This window comes from Sinocyclocheilus grahami, unplaced genomic scaffold (assembly GCF_001515645.1).
Source record: "Sinocyclocheilus grahami isolate Dianchi unplaced genomic scaffold, SAMN03320097.WGS_v1.1 scaffold182.1, whole genome shotgun sequence".
Classification (NCBI taxonomy): Eukaryota; Metazoa; Chordata; class Actinopteri; order Cypriniformes; family Cyprinidae; genus Sinocyclocheilus; species Sinocyclocheilus grahami.
This window is the reverse complement of record NW_015505361.1, coordinates 390,282-404,808: the sequence shown is the minus strand read 5'-3', so window position 1 is coordinate 404,808 and position 14,527 is coordinate 390,282. Positions and strand designations below refer to the sequence as shown.

The 14,527-nt window shown below is 39.5% G+C and overlaps 2 protein-coding genes across 3 annotated transcripts in view; one reads left to right on the top strand and one right to left on the bottom strand.

Moving 5' to 3' along the window:
* Positions 1 to 7,944, bottom strand: part of LOC107594367 (F-BAR and double SH3 domains protein 2-like) — a 93,850-nt gene extending 85,906 nt beyond the window's left edge. Inside the window, exons 1-2 of the mRNA XM_016284379.1 lie at positions 7,564 to 7,944; positions 3,228 to 3,325 (exon numbers count right to left, since the gene is read on the bottom strand). Coding sequence (XP_016139865.1) covers positions 3,228 to 3,325; positions 7,564 to 7,584 — 119 coding nt within the window. The 5' untranslated portion in view covers positions 7,585 to 7,944. The remainder of the gene's footprint in view (positions 1 to 3,227; positions 3,326 to 7,563) is intronic.
* Positions 7,945 to 7,997: 53 nt separating this feature from the next.
* On the top strand, positions 7,998 to 14,249 carry LOC107594365 (P2Y purinoceptor 2-like). Of its 2 annotated transcripts, XM_016284378.1 has the most exons (3): positions 7,998 to 8,071; positions 9,882 to 10,001; positions 12,703 to 14,249. In XM_016284378.1, exon 3 carries the CDS (start codon positions 12,715 to 12,717, stop codon positions 13,720 to 13,722), a length of 1,008 nt encoding a protein of 335 aa, XP_016139864.1. In that variant the 5' UTR covers positions 7,998 to 8,071; positions 9,882 to 10,001; positions 12,703 to 12,714; the 3' UTR covers positions 13,723 to 14,249. The 2 variants fall into 2 exon arrangements, with proteins under 2 accessions (XP_016139864.1, XP_016139863.1); XM_016284377.1 differs by lacking the exons at positions 7,998 to 8,071; positions 9,882 to 10,001 and adding an exon at positions 11,894 to 11,964.
* The last annotated feature ends 278 nt before the right edge of the window (positions 14,250 to 14,527 follow it).

Here is a 14,527-nt window from a genome sequence, read left to right as displayed (position 1 = left end):
CGGGGGGGGGGAGTGCAGCCCTAATGCTATTATTTTTCTAAATAATTAGACCTTGATTTTTGCCCAGCAGACAAAAAAGTTGGGACCTCACCTGAGCCATATCTAGTGACTGGAATATCTTGAAGTTGGACTTTTTTGACCAATAGACAACAACTCAGAGAAGCCTAGCAACCACTCAGGACCATTACTGTTGGCAGGATTGGACAGGAAGTTCCCTCAGCAGAGTTAACCATTTAAGTAACTCAAATGCTCACATCAGTGTCTGCGCATTCGCAAACATGTGAGCAACAGGAGAAATAAAAACACAGACTACAGCAGAGCCCTTCATGTTTGAAGTTACTACTGACTCCAGTGTTCTGGTCTGTGAGAGTCAGCAGCACTTCCCAAAATACACTATGAACTCACCGCCAAATATATCCGACACAGTGTGAGTGTGACTGTTCTAAAGTTCTACGGTAAAAACATATCTGCTCACATGGCCGTCCCCTCATCCCATCTGAGAGATTACGGTCAGAGCATTAGTGGGCCAGTAGGTAAACAGGAAGATCAAACTCACAAGAGCAGCTCAATCAATGGGGCTCTTTGACTCCTGGCCGAGACATCGATTTATCCCTCTAGACCACCTTGAGAATGTTTGTGTATGTGTTTGTCAGCAAGAGTCAGACGGAGAAAAAGAACAGAGGACAGAGACCAGATCTATAGATATATTTCACATTGAGAGAGCGAATAAAGTCCATAAAGTCACTTTTAAAAGCATGCAAACATAATATATGACACCATGAGATTTCTTGCTGCAACAGATTTGCACGATTTTTTCACTTGCAGACAGGTTTTGAGAAATCGAAAATAGGTGCTCGTTCGGCATTCAATTTCGGCATCTGTAATATTCATCTCATGCTAGTCCACCTTACACAACATACAAACAGCTCAAATCGAAATCAATTGTCGATGCAAATTCACCTGAACAATTTCAAACCAATGCAAAATCTGCATGGGGAAGTCTTTCGTCCTCAAGCGAAATTCCCGACTTGTGCACATTCCTATTGAAATGACTCGATTTAGACCATGAAAATTTGCCAAACACCGGTAAATGTGAGCGTAAATTTAGTCTTATTTGGCTAACTGTATGTTTGCTGAGCGTTTGTCTCAATGGGCTTAAATTTATATGAAAGTACAGTCCATTTTGCATTAATTGAAAAGTTAACATCATAAATTATGGAAGTCAGTTTCCGCAACAGAATAAAAAATTTAAAAAGGTAATTGCGACTTTTTATCTTAGAATTCTGAATTTTTTTCCTTGCAATTCCGAGTTCAAATCTCACAATTCCAAGTTTACATCTCACAAATTTGACTTGCAATTGCACATTTATCTCTCGCAATTCTGACTTCTTGCAATATGCTTTATAAACTCGCAATTGCAAACTAGCATCTCAAGCTCATATTTTGTAAGTATGAGTTTATATCTTGCAGTTTTCTGTCAGAATTGCAACAAAAAAACTAACATAAGTTGTAATTTTTATTTTTTTTTAATTCTGTGGAGGAAACGGGCTTCTATAGAAAATATATTTTTCTCCTAATTTTAACTGGACATAGAAACTATGGTTTCTCAAAGTTAGACATGGCCTTGGACAGTCTGAGATCTTAATCGGACTGCATTTCTGTCTCTCACAGCCTCATTTCACATCAAATTGAAGGTAAAGTGTGTAGTTTCTACACCACTAGTGACATCAAATAATACTGCAAAAATTAAAGGGTTAGTTCACCCAAAAATTACAATTCTGTTATTGATTACTCACCCTCACGTCGTTCCACACCCCTAAGACCTTCGTTCATCTTCAGAACACAAATGAAGATATTTTTGATCAAATCCGATGGCTCAGAGAGGCCTACATTGACAGCAACGTCACCCAAACTCTCAAGATCCATAAAGGTACTAAAGACGTCGTTAAAACTGACTACAGTGGTTCTACAATAATTTTATGAAGCGATGAGAATACTTTTTGTGCGCAAAAGCAAAACAAAAAGAATAACTTTATTCAGCAATCTCTTCTCTTCCCTGTCATTATCCTTACGCGGGTAACATCCGAACACCGGCCCATTATTGGCCAAAGCTGCACATGTGAGCAGCGCGACGCATGCGTGTGATGCTGATGCAGGAGCCGTCCAATAATGAGCCGGTGTTCTGACGTAGAACCTGGAAGCGCTGGACGTAAACAACGTATGAGAATGACACAAAAGAGAAGAGGTTGTTGAATAAAGTTATTATTTTTGTTTTGTTTGTGCGCACAAAAAATATTCTCGTCGCCTGTTTTAACGACGTCTTTAGTACCTTTATGGATCTTGAGAGTTTGGGTGGCGTTGCTGTCAATGGAGGCCTCTCTGAGCCATCGGATTTGATCAAAAATATCTTCATTTGTGTTCTGAAGATGAACGAAGGTCTTAGGGGTGTGGAACGACGTGAGGGTGAGTAATTAATGAAAGAATTTTCATTTTTGGGTGAACTAACCCTTTAAGACTTTAAAAACAGAGTTTCCAAATGGGTTTTCATGCTTCCCTTCCATCTTTGACTTCCATTATTAGGGGAAAACAGTGATTCAAAATCGGTTGAGACAAAGTTGACAGACCTCAAAAAGCAGATCAATGTTTCCTTGGCAGTTCTTCCTGCACATTAAACTGAGCATTTTCACGCCCTAAATAATTACAAGCATCACCTTTAAACATGGTGTCTAGCCTGACTAACATTGATGACGAGACACAACAAGGCATCGCTAGCAGCAGCTAGGGAACTGCAGCAGATTACAATTGCACTGCAATTTTTGTCTTCAGCTCTCTTGTGAGGGCATGCCACTGTCAAATATCTTCTTAAACACCCGTAAGCATGTACAAACACATACAAGCACAAGACGTGCATAAATTCCATGTCCAAACGCAGCGGTTTTAACACGACTCCCTCCCCTGTTCTGAAACAGCCCCGCAATCCCTTTTAAGAGAAGACAAGGAGAGAAAAAAAAACAGGAAAAAAGAGAAAAGCAGCACTGTTATGACTTCCAGCTGTGGGAACGACTGGCCCGCGAGCAGGAGGTCCAAAGGAAACGCCTTCGTCACATCCCGCTCCTGTGTTCATTCTTCAAAAATGGGGAGAATTCACTCTCTTTTTCGGCGGCCTGTTTTATTAGTTTATTTTTCAGGATACATGTGTGTTTTAGGCAGTGTTTTTTATGCCTTACCTCATATCTTCCAATAAATCACATTCCGTCTGGTGTTTGAGGTGCAGGCGGCCGAGCTGCTCCGTATGCGTGTTCTTCAGTTCCTGTGTCACTTTTACCTGAACAGCAGAAGACATCATTAGAGGTGAGGAAGAGGATGGCACGTGCCAGCTGCACAAACACACACAATGTCCCACATGAGCTCATTATTGTGTTTCCAGCTCCAGCCAACTGTACAAGACACGATGACAAATTCACAATCCTTCCAAACAACAAGAGCAGAATTCCCACTTATCAAAGCAGCAGACAGACACAGTTTTATGTTTGATTCCTTCTATAAAAAATACAGAATGTCACTCCACTGTCACAAGCGTAATTAAAGCTCAAGTGGGTCATTTTTGGATGTTAAAACTTTTTCCTGTCACAGTTTGGTATGCTGTCACTCAAAACATTGGCTCAACCAATGGCGTGAGTTTGGGGGCGGGACAATCTATTTTCAAAAATAGTGGAGTGTTCCTTTAATGATATCAAAAGAGTTCAGAAACTATTATGTTATACAAAAATTTTATAAAATATGCCAATTTTACACAGTATCAACAACAGAATAATTCATGAATTTTTACTTACTAATGTAAGTAATCAGCAAAGACACATTTATAATATTAGTATACCATGGAACTGAATAAGTGGCATGTTCACGCACCGCAGAATTCTGTCCGAAAATACATGGTAGTAGCATTTTGTCACATTTTTCTTTTATCACACTCTTAAAAATAAAGGTACCAAAGGGAGGTTTCACAGTAGGGCCTTTCGCACCACTTTAGTTCCAGAACTAAATGTACAGTACTAAAGTACAGGGACGATTTTGCGCAAACTATTTCCCAGTACCATTTAAAGGGTTGCATTCGCACCGAGAGTGTGAACTAAGAAGTGACATAAGCCGGTCGACAGTGAAGTCATTTGTGCACGGTGTTCAACAACAGAAACAAAGAAGAAGAACATTAACAACAGCAGGATGGAGGATGGAGGATGCTATGATAGGAGCTGTGTTTTTGTTGTGTCTCGCGGGTTTCACAATAATGGACATGGAAAGTCGACGTATACGTAAAGCGATTGAAAGAACGGAAAGGAGGACTAAGAATCTCCAACGACAACTGGCAGTGCTACATTTGCTACAAGTGCCTGCACTTCAGCGTCCGTCCATCTATCGCTGTTCTCCATATTCCAGTCACTTGTGAAATAAGTTGACATGCTTACAGTATGCTTACACAGAGTTTTAAATCATGGCGTGTGAGGGCGTTTTCATACGCGTTTGGCCAATCAATGTCTACTTGCGTCACGATTAGTACCAGTTGTGCTGGTTAGACCCTGCTCCGGAGTAGGAGCTAATTTGGTTCTCGAAAAAGGGAGTCCGGTACTTAAATCGCACCCAGTTCCGGCGGTGCAAAAATGCCAAAAAGTGTGTAGTTCCACACTTAGTTCTGGTACTACGAAAAGGTTCCCACGGTGCGAAAGGCCCTACTGATACCATAAAAGAACCATTTTCAGTCCCCCCCCCCCTTCCAAAAAAAACTTTCAGTGAGCAGTTCCTAAAAGAACCATATTTTCAAAGACTCCTTTAATAATCTTTAAAAATAAATAAATAAATAACATTTTCCCTTATAACGGAATGGTTCCATGGATGTTAAAGGAACCATCGATTAAAAATAAATGTTCTTTATTGGCAGTGTGTAGTATCATACCAGTAATATGAAAGATAAAAGTTTTAGGTTTATCTACAGGAAACTGCAAGCATAAATGCTTTGAGGTCAACAATAAAGACGCAGGTGATGGTTTCGTTTAAGACCTTTAACTGCTCATATCCTAAAGTATGCGGAAGTGAAAGTCATGGAATGATAAAGAACCCTTCAATTATGAATCAACATTGATTGAGCTCATAAACAGCTCTTTGCTGGAATGACTAAGGTGGCGTAATCAATCTTTCAGAACTCTATAAAATAATCTTGATTACAGGAAATATGGCATTGATAACAAATTTATGAGTTAAAGGAATAGTTCAGCAAAAATGAAAATTTACTGAAAATGTACTCACCCTAAGTCCATCCAAGTTTGTTTCTTCATCAGAACAGATTTGGAGAAATGTCGCTTTACATCACTTGCTTACCAATGGATCCTCTGCAGTAAATGAGAGTCCAAACAGCTGATAAAAACATCACAATAATAATCCACAAGTAGTCCACACAACTCCAGTCTATCAATTAACGTTAAACTTTAAATTAACTTTAAACTGTCCCTTCTGGTCAAAATACGAGTGCATAATCCACAATAACGTTTCCTCCAGTGCAAAACGTTCATCCCCTGTTGTCCTCTCACATCAAAATGCAATGACATATTTGTTTAGAACTGTTTGGGTTGTTTTGTTGTTTGTTTTTATCATGGATAAAGGATTAATATTTTAGCCGAAAGCAATGGTTAAAAAAAAAAAAGACTTAATTATGGACAAACACAGCTATTCGCTTCACAAGATGTTAAATGATAGATTGGAGTGGTGTGGATTACTTGTGGATTATTGAGATGTTTTTATCAGCTGTTTGGACTCTCATTTTGACGGCACCCATTCACTGCAGAGCATCCATTGCTGAGCGAGTAATGTAATGCTACATTTCTCCAAATCTGTTCTGATGAAGAAACAAACTCTTCTACATTATGGATGGCCCGAGGGTGAGTAAATTCTCAGTTTACTATTTTCTTAAATGCTCTTAAAACAATCAAGAGGAACACAATCTCCTCAATGTCTGGATTCAATCACAGGTACTGGTGCCTGAACCAAACATGGCTACAAAGAAGATGCGATACTCAGCCGCCCCACTCAGGCAAGTAGAACCCAATGGGACCAGACCAATGAGCCCGGGCAGGTTGACTAATATCTGGGGAGAAACTGGTAATTACAACAGAAGTTCTCCACTTGGATAATTGGTTCTGTAACAACTCCCTAAAGGTTAAAGGCAAGGAGGACGGAAAATAATACAGAATGCTCCGCATCCAACCCTACCAGCATCAGCAGGACACAACGTTACACCATAAAACACATGGTTTGTCAAGCGGCTGCACGGCTCTCGTCAACACTTTGAGCTGCACAGGTGAAGCAGTATTACTCGGAGATGGAGGAAACACTCACAGCAGCATTTGCGTCAGACGAAAACAAGCCAATTTCCAGGCATCAGGCCGATACCGATAACAGAAAAAATGAGCATTTATCGGCCGATACCGATATGGTGGCCGATATATCGTGCATCCCTAATTTACTCAGGTCTTTATGGAAATATCCACACTGATGCCAGACACAGATCAGATATTTGGTATGAAAGACACATTTTCTGTCTGACCAGCACATGCACCTTTTAGTCTCACATTTAACCTATTTACACAAATCATTTACTGGAGGCTATCCTGTGTCCTGCATATCTATAGAAAGAGCTAGACGTCATTTATGGCCCATTCCAAAGAGAGAAAACATTATCAGCGTGAACACGACCAGAGCAAACGCATCTTTGTTTAATATTTGCATTTTAAAACGTCGTTTAGCGAAAATAAAGAGGGTTATTGTGGGGTAAACGTGTGCTACATGCTATCTGCCTTCCTTCTCCTCACAAGACAAAGCAATTGTAAAAAGTCAGACGTCACCTTTAAGGATTTGACACTCTGATGCAAGGCTCTGATGATTAGAATGCATAACTGTGTGCGGAATACAATGATTTCGTGTGGTAATTTCACATTCCTCCATGCAGCCTGTGGGACACGAGTTTGAAACCCCACACCTCTGCTGTCACCTCTGAGGGAGACAGTAAACCCTCTTTCTGTAGGATATATGCATTTAAACGCATTTTTCTCACATGTGCATGACATTTGGACACATTTAAGCCAGATGTGTAACAAAATGTCAGACTGTAGGGCGAGAGAAATGATCGGTGATCCGTCTATTTGACAAAAGCGTGGTGACTCGGTCCAATCTGAGGAAACACACACACACACACACACACACACACACACAACAAGACGACTCTCACGGTTGCACGGTTTAACCGTTATCTGAGAACAAGCCAGCCTGAAACACTCATCTATCATCTCTAGAAAAATATCGGATGAATTTCGGGATTATTTGCAACCGCTGCTGCTTTAAAAACAACAATAAAACCAGGACCGCTCGAGAAAACTCTTGAACGTTGTTTCCGTGACATATAAAAACGGATACATTATTTCAAAACAAACCGCGGCTGGATACAAAGTTGCAACTTTGGGACAATGTAACAAATCACATTAAAAAAAAAAACACGTTGTTCCAACGCTGGTTTCTTACCTTTCTTGGCGGAGGCTGCATGTTTGAACATTGGCACAAATGAAGTAAAATCCCCAAAAAATGCTTCCCAGAGCGATCGGGATGGATGATTGAGAAAAGGGGATCAGACTGGGATTTGGATCTGAATTCAGACGGCCATGATGAAGCAGATCCAGTCGGGCAGACGCTCAACAAACACTGCGGATCAGGGAAGAAAGTAATGAAAGAGAGAATATGCCTCCAAAGATGAGTCTCCAACCGTGAAATCCAGCCCAACAGCGCCCCGGACCGGACACACCGAACCCCGCTGGACGAACCCTACTACGGGGAAGGCGTAGCTCATGAATATTAATTACGTAACGGGACGTTCGCTCACTAGGCGAACCCGATTGGCTTACGCTGGGCGCGTGGGAAGTGGTCAGCTGGTTATTTGAATATTAATGAAGTTATGTGATTGGACAGTTCAAGAATGCGCCGACGGCGAATGGAGTTCATTACTATTCACGAACTAGGCCTTTGCCATAGTAAAGTTAGTACATTTCGCAATCCTAATCATTCTTTATCCAGAGGATGAAAACAAAACAAATTTTGATTTACTTCCGACAGAGTTGCAAAATTAATTATCGACTGTACAATTTGGGAGAAATAGATATCAAATGCATAAAATAATTATTCGAACAGTTCTGGAATGTCTAATGCATCTGTAGCATCGACATCTAAAGCCACTAAATCTGCAGGGCTGAACATGAAGCTACACCTTCAAAGATTGATTAGATTTTTCTTGGAATGTGTCATAAAGGTCCTTAAACTTGTGCCTTGTGTATTTGCAATATTGATCATATAAAATTCACTGGATGTTACGCAATGATGCATAACAATAATCAGATCTAAGAATCTCATAAAATGGATTCTATTATCATGGTCAACCTCCTATTTATTTCTAACAGACAGTGATTTTTTTCTTTAGATTTTTTCCCCACAATGTAAATCTCTCTGAATAGGCTGGTGCTAGTTGTCACAATGAAGAAATGAATGAAAGAACAGTCAAAACTACTACTCAGACTTTATGATGACTATTTTCTACATGTTAGAGTGATGAAAAACCTGAAAGTCTGAGAATTATGTAAAGATCAAAATGCGTGACACAAATGAAATCGCTCTTATATTTGAGCTTCTGCTTTGTCTAGATGCCAGTTCTGCTCACTTTGGACATCAGCCAACTATATGAGGTGCATCCTGGGACACGTTTGAAGCATCTATTGATTGTAGGCCTATCCTTAAAGGGGTCATATGTTGCCATTTCAATTTTTCCTTTCTCTTCGGAGTGTTACAAGCTCTTGGTGCATAAAGAAGATCTGTAAAGTTGCAAAGACTAAAGTCTCAAATCCAAAGAGATATTCTTTATAAAAGTTAAGAGTCAGCCACGCCTACCTAAAACGTCTTGTTCTAACACGCCCCCACATGTCTACCTCATGATGTGAGAAGATTTGCATAACACCGCACAAATGTTCACGCAAAGAAAGAAGGTGTAACTTTTATTCTCGCTGTAGTATTGTTGCTGCCACCGCCATGTCGTGAAGGCGCTGTGTGTTTCGTTGTGAAAGCAAAACTACTTTGTTTGGTCTTCTAAAAGAGGACGATATCTGCTTCGTCATGCCTGGAGCTGATCCGTGCTGGTCGCTGAGGAAATACTTCAACTTCGCGCTGTGGATCGCCGGATCGGCTTTCACCGCGGACGAAGCGGAGTCCAGCCCGGGGTCGTCACATGTGGTTGCCGCAGGTATCACAGTATGGTAAGGGACGTAACATTTCCGTCACACGCTTGAGGAATTCAGCCAATCACAACGCACTGGATAGCTGGCCAATCAGAGCACAGCTTGCTTTTCAGACCGATGAGCTTTGTAAAAATCAACGCGTTTCAGAAAGGCGGGGCATAGAGGAGAAACAATAATGTACAGTATGTGGAAAATAATGTGTTTTTTGAACCTTAAACCGCATAAACACATTTCATTACACCAAATACACAAAATAATGTTCTTTTTAGCAGCATCATATGACCCCTTTAACACTCGTCTGATCATCCTCATATTTTATTTTATTTTTTAAAGAAATGTATACATAATCTGCCACTTAAGTTTGTACATTTGAAGGTTTTTAAGATCATGAGAAACATAAATTCAGTCAAGTGTGCCCAAACGTTTGTTGTACGTGCAGAGACTGACCACATAAAGTTTAGCTCAGGTTCATAACTCCGCTTACTAAGGGTAATAATTAATACTGTATTGTGAGGCAAGTAAGACAGCAACTGAACACCTTGACGTTCTTTCTTTCCTTCACAGTAACAGAGTCACAGAGGAAGGATGGCGGACCTCGTGTAAATCTGATGAAGCCTGTTTTGTCCTTGTATTGGAACTGTGAAGGTCTCAGATGAATTCAAACTGAGAGGAACAGAGGAACAGGTCAGTACAAAGCTTTGCTGTTTTTTGCATTCAGTTCATTAGGTTTTGTCAGTGTGTCAAATATTTTGTTGTATGTGTACTGTAAAAACAGTTTGTCAGGAAACCAAGCAATATGCCTCATGTGTTAACATCTAAACTATGGTTTTATTTAGGCTACTGTATATGCCGTATGAAATCAGCCTGATTACTTTAGATGACGTATTTGAAGAACATAACAAAAAGTATAATTTAAAACAAAATGATCAACAGCACAATACTAAGAATCCTTTTTTCAAAGAAAATTGCTATATATTTTTAGAACATATATTCCCTGAACAAATGAATTTCCAGTTTCTTTTGGGTTGTGTGAAATTCTCTTCACTGTACTGTTGGGCAAGACGTTAATTATTGATCATTAGCATACGCCTTTCTCCTTTGCCAAACTCTGCAGGGTTCTCGCCAAGGGCACTATTCTGAAACATGTTAAAATGCAAAGCATGGTGTTTTTTTCAGTGTTATTGATTTGAATAGATTACTGAAACATAATCTTGATAAACAGATGGGATTTCAGTTGTAACCTTAAAGAAATAGTTCACCCAAAAATGAAAATATTTTGAAAATCACCCTCAGGCCATCCAAGATGTAGATGAGTTTGTTTCATCATCTGAATCAACATTGACTTATATGAATCAACATTGACGTAAAATTATAAGTTTGTGCTGGAATGACTAGGCAGGAGCAACCATCAGGTTGACGTCTAGCAACCATATGGAACTCTAAAATAAACTTGGTTACAGGAAATATGGCACTGATAACAACGACGTTATGAGTTAAAGGAAAAGTTCACCCCAAAATTAAAATGAGCTGAAAATACTCACCCTCAGGCCATCCAAGATGTAGATGAGTTTGTTTCTTCATCAGAACAGATTTAGAGAAATGTAGCATCCATGTAGATGAGTTTGTTTCATCATCTGAATCAACATTGACTTATATGAATCAACATTGACGTAAAATTATAAGTTTGTGCTGGAATGACTAGGCAGGAGCAACCATCAGGTTGACGTCTAGCAACCATATGGAACTCTAAAATAAACTTGGTTACAGGAAATATGGCACTGATAACAACGACGTTATGAGTTAAAGGAAAAGTTCACCCCAAAATTAAAATGAGCTGAAAATACTCACCCTCAGGCCATCCAAGACGTAGATGAGTTTGTTTCTTCATCAGTACAGATTTGGAGAAATGTAGCATCCCATCAGTGGCTCACCAGTGGATGCTCTGCAGTGAATGGGTGCCGTCAGAATGAGAGTCCAAACAGCTGATAAAAACATCACAATAATCCACACCACTCCAGTCCATCAATAAACATCTTGTGAAGTTAAAAGCTGCTTGTTTATAAATAACAAATCATTAAGAGTTTTTTTTTTACTTAGAACAGCTGCTTCCTAAAAATGAGTCCATAATCCATACTATTGCTTCCTCCAGTGAAAAGGATGTATCATCTGAATTGAAGTATTGAGAAATATTGAGAAATATTCACAGATTAAACACCATTTAGAAGCGAAAAACAGCTGTTTGGACTCTCATTCTGACGGCACCCATTCACAGCAGAGGATCCACTGGTGAGCAAGTGAAGTAATGCTAACTTTCTCCAAATTTGTTCCCATGAACAAACAAGCTCATCTATATTTTGAGTTAGCCTGAGGGTGAGTACATCTTAAGCACATTTTAATTTTTGGGTGAACTATTCTTTTAAAGTGACTGTTATAAACCGTCCTCCCGGCAGTCATGCTGTGTGAGGCTTCCAGAATGATTGGCATAATATTGGCTGACGCTGTGGCCTATAAGAGCAGGCTGAGGCATGTAAACACACCCACAGCGGATATATGCAGAATAAACAGGCAGAGGTAAAGCAGGTCTATGTAGGTATGCAAACTGAAAGGAGGCACATCTGTTGCTGAAGGAGCCACTGAAAGTATCTGTGTGAGTTGCTTTTAATTTTGCATGATTCTTTAACATCAGTATAACATGCATTACTATTTGTATCATTATGTTTTTTAATGAGCTTGCACTGTAAAATGATTGTCAATATAAAAAATAAAAAAAATCAATCCAAAGAGAGAGCAGCTAAATTATGCATTCATAAAAGTCACAATATGTCTGCTTAACATAAAACTGTTGAGATGTCTAATAGCATTTGTTCAGTAGTTTAAGTTACACCAAATGTCATTAGACGCAGATATGATCTATAACAAACATTGAACGACGTTCTGAGGAAATTCTAAGTGAGTTCTCAGCTACCTTATGGCTTTATTCAGTGCATTGATCGATATGTGTTGGTCTGTGTCATTAATGAAAGCACAGTAAGGGGTGTGTGGTGACCAGAAAAAGCATTTAGTGCAACTTTAAAAGCTAATTTTCTGCAGTGGGCTTTGAAAAACAACTGGAAACACTTGTATGCTGATATATACCAGCTAATGCATGCTTGGTTTTTTTAAAAAACATTTTACAAAATGTCTATCTAAATTCTAACTTTGCACAGCAACTAGGCTTATAAATTTATCAATAAATCCATGAATCAATCTCATTCATTTTAACTTATTAACTATTGCTTGTTTGACAGATGTTATGTATATAATTTGTATACGTTGTCCCCTCAGTCCTGAATTTCACATCTTATTCTTCAGATATGATTGATTTCATTGTCTTTCTCTCTGACAGATCTGGATCAGAATGGCAATATTTAACAACACAACCACAACTAACATCAGCGATCGTTATCACTGTAAGATAGAAGAACACTTCAAGTACATTCTCCTCCCGGTGAGTTACTCTCTGGTGTTTGTGTTCGGTCTGGGGTTGAACATCACGGCCATGTACGTCATCCTGTTCCGAACCAAACACTGGAAGCCCAGCACCATCTACATGATCAACCTCAACGTCTGCGACACGCTTTACGTCCTCACTCTGCCGTTCCTCATCTACTATTACGCTGATAAGAACGACTGGCCGTTCGGTGAGCTGATGTGTAAGCTGATTCGCTTTCTCTTCTACACAAACCTCTACGGGAGCATCCTCTTCCTCAGCTGCATCAGTCTGCACCGGTTTTTAGGCGTCTGTCATCCGGTGCGCTCTTTGTACTGGATGAACGGCCGTCGCGCTCGTTTGGTTTCTGTGGGAATATGGGTGATCATTCTCATCTTACAGGCACCCATTCTTTATTTCTCCAGGATGAATATTAACGGTGACATGAAACCACAATCAACGGTTTGCTATGACACCACAAGCAAGGAGCTCTTCAATGACTTTATCGTTTACAGCTCGGTGGTGATGTTCCTGCTTTTTGTCATACCATTTGGGGTGGTGCTGGTCTGCAACGGCCTGATGGTGAAGAAACTTCAGGAACCCGGTATTGGTGGAGGTCCAAAGTCACAGCGCTTTAAGCAGAAGTCGGTGAAGATGATCATAATTGTGCTTCTGGCTTTCATGTTGTGCTTCTTGCCTTTCCACGTGAACCGCAGTATATACTACACCTTCCGTTACCTGGACAAACATGTGAGCTGCTCGATGCTGGAGGCTGCCAGCATGGCCTACAAGGTCACGCGACCTTTGGCCAGCGCCAACAGCTGCATCGACCCCATCCTTTACTTCATGGCAGGACAGGGCTTCAGAAGCAGCATCAAGAACAAGAGAAGTAAATCAAGATCTGAAAACAGGAAATCACCCTCAACCTCTTTATAGTGTGCTTGAGGGAAAACGAAATGTAAAATGTTTTTGAATGTTGATGAAATGTCTGAATACAAAAAACTAATCTTAAAAGTCACTCCTAATAAGGAACCATTTGGTGTTGTATAAATAGAAGGACCTTGTGAGATTTTATAGAACGTGAAGGACAATATTGCTATATATATCTGCTCTTTGACCAGAGAACGTGCTGCGTTCTATTCATGCTGCATAATGGTGGCGAAGTTCTAAACTCCGCTTCTGTTTAGGAACCTTGCAAACTGACACTGTGCCTGAAGATTCATGGGAATATAGGTTAATTAAGTGTTCATGAAAAGGTGTGTCAGGACGGTTACTATCAGCACAACACTCACTGGAATTTGGTTCAGTTCCAGGATATCGTTCCAGGACACGAAATCAGATAGAGCTGTCTTAACATGCCTTTGATGAGATCGGCAAGTCAAGACAGTTGTTATGGACAGTTAAAACTAAAACTGAAAGTAAAAATATTAAAAACTGAAATAAAGCTGAAACAAATAAATAAATATTAGATGCAAAACTTCTAAAACTTAAACAGAAATGAGAAATGTCACATTGGGAATTAAATGTTTCATTTGAAATACTACATCTTTTTAAAACTAGAACTGAAATAAAACTAACTTAAAGCTAGAAGTATTTAAACATAAAATGACTCAAAATTAAATTAAAATAAAAACTATAGATAAATGAAGAAAACATAAAAGAAAAGTTAATTCATAATGTTAATACTATATAAATAACATTAAAATAAGACTAAGTCCAGCTTCAATTCAAACACAGCATT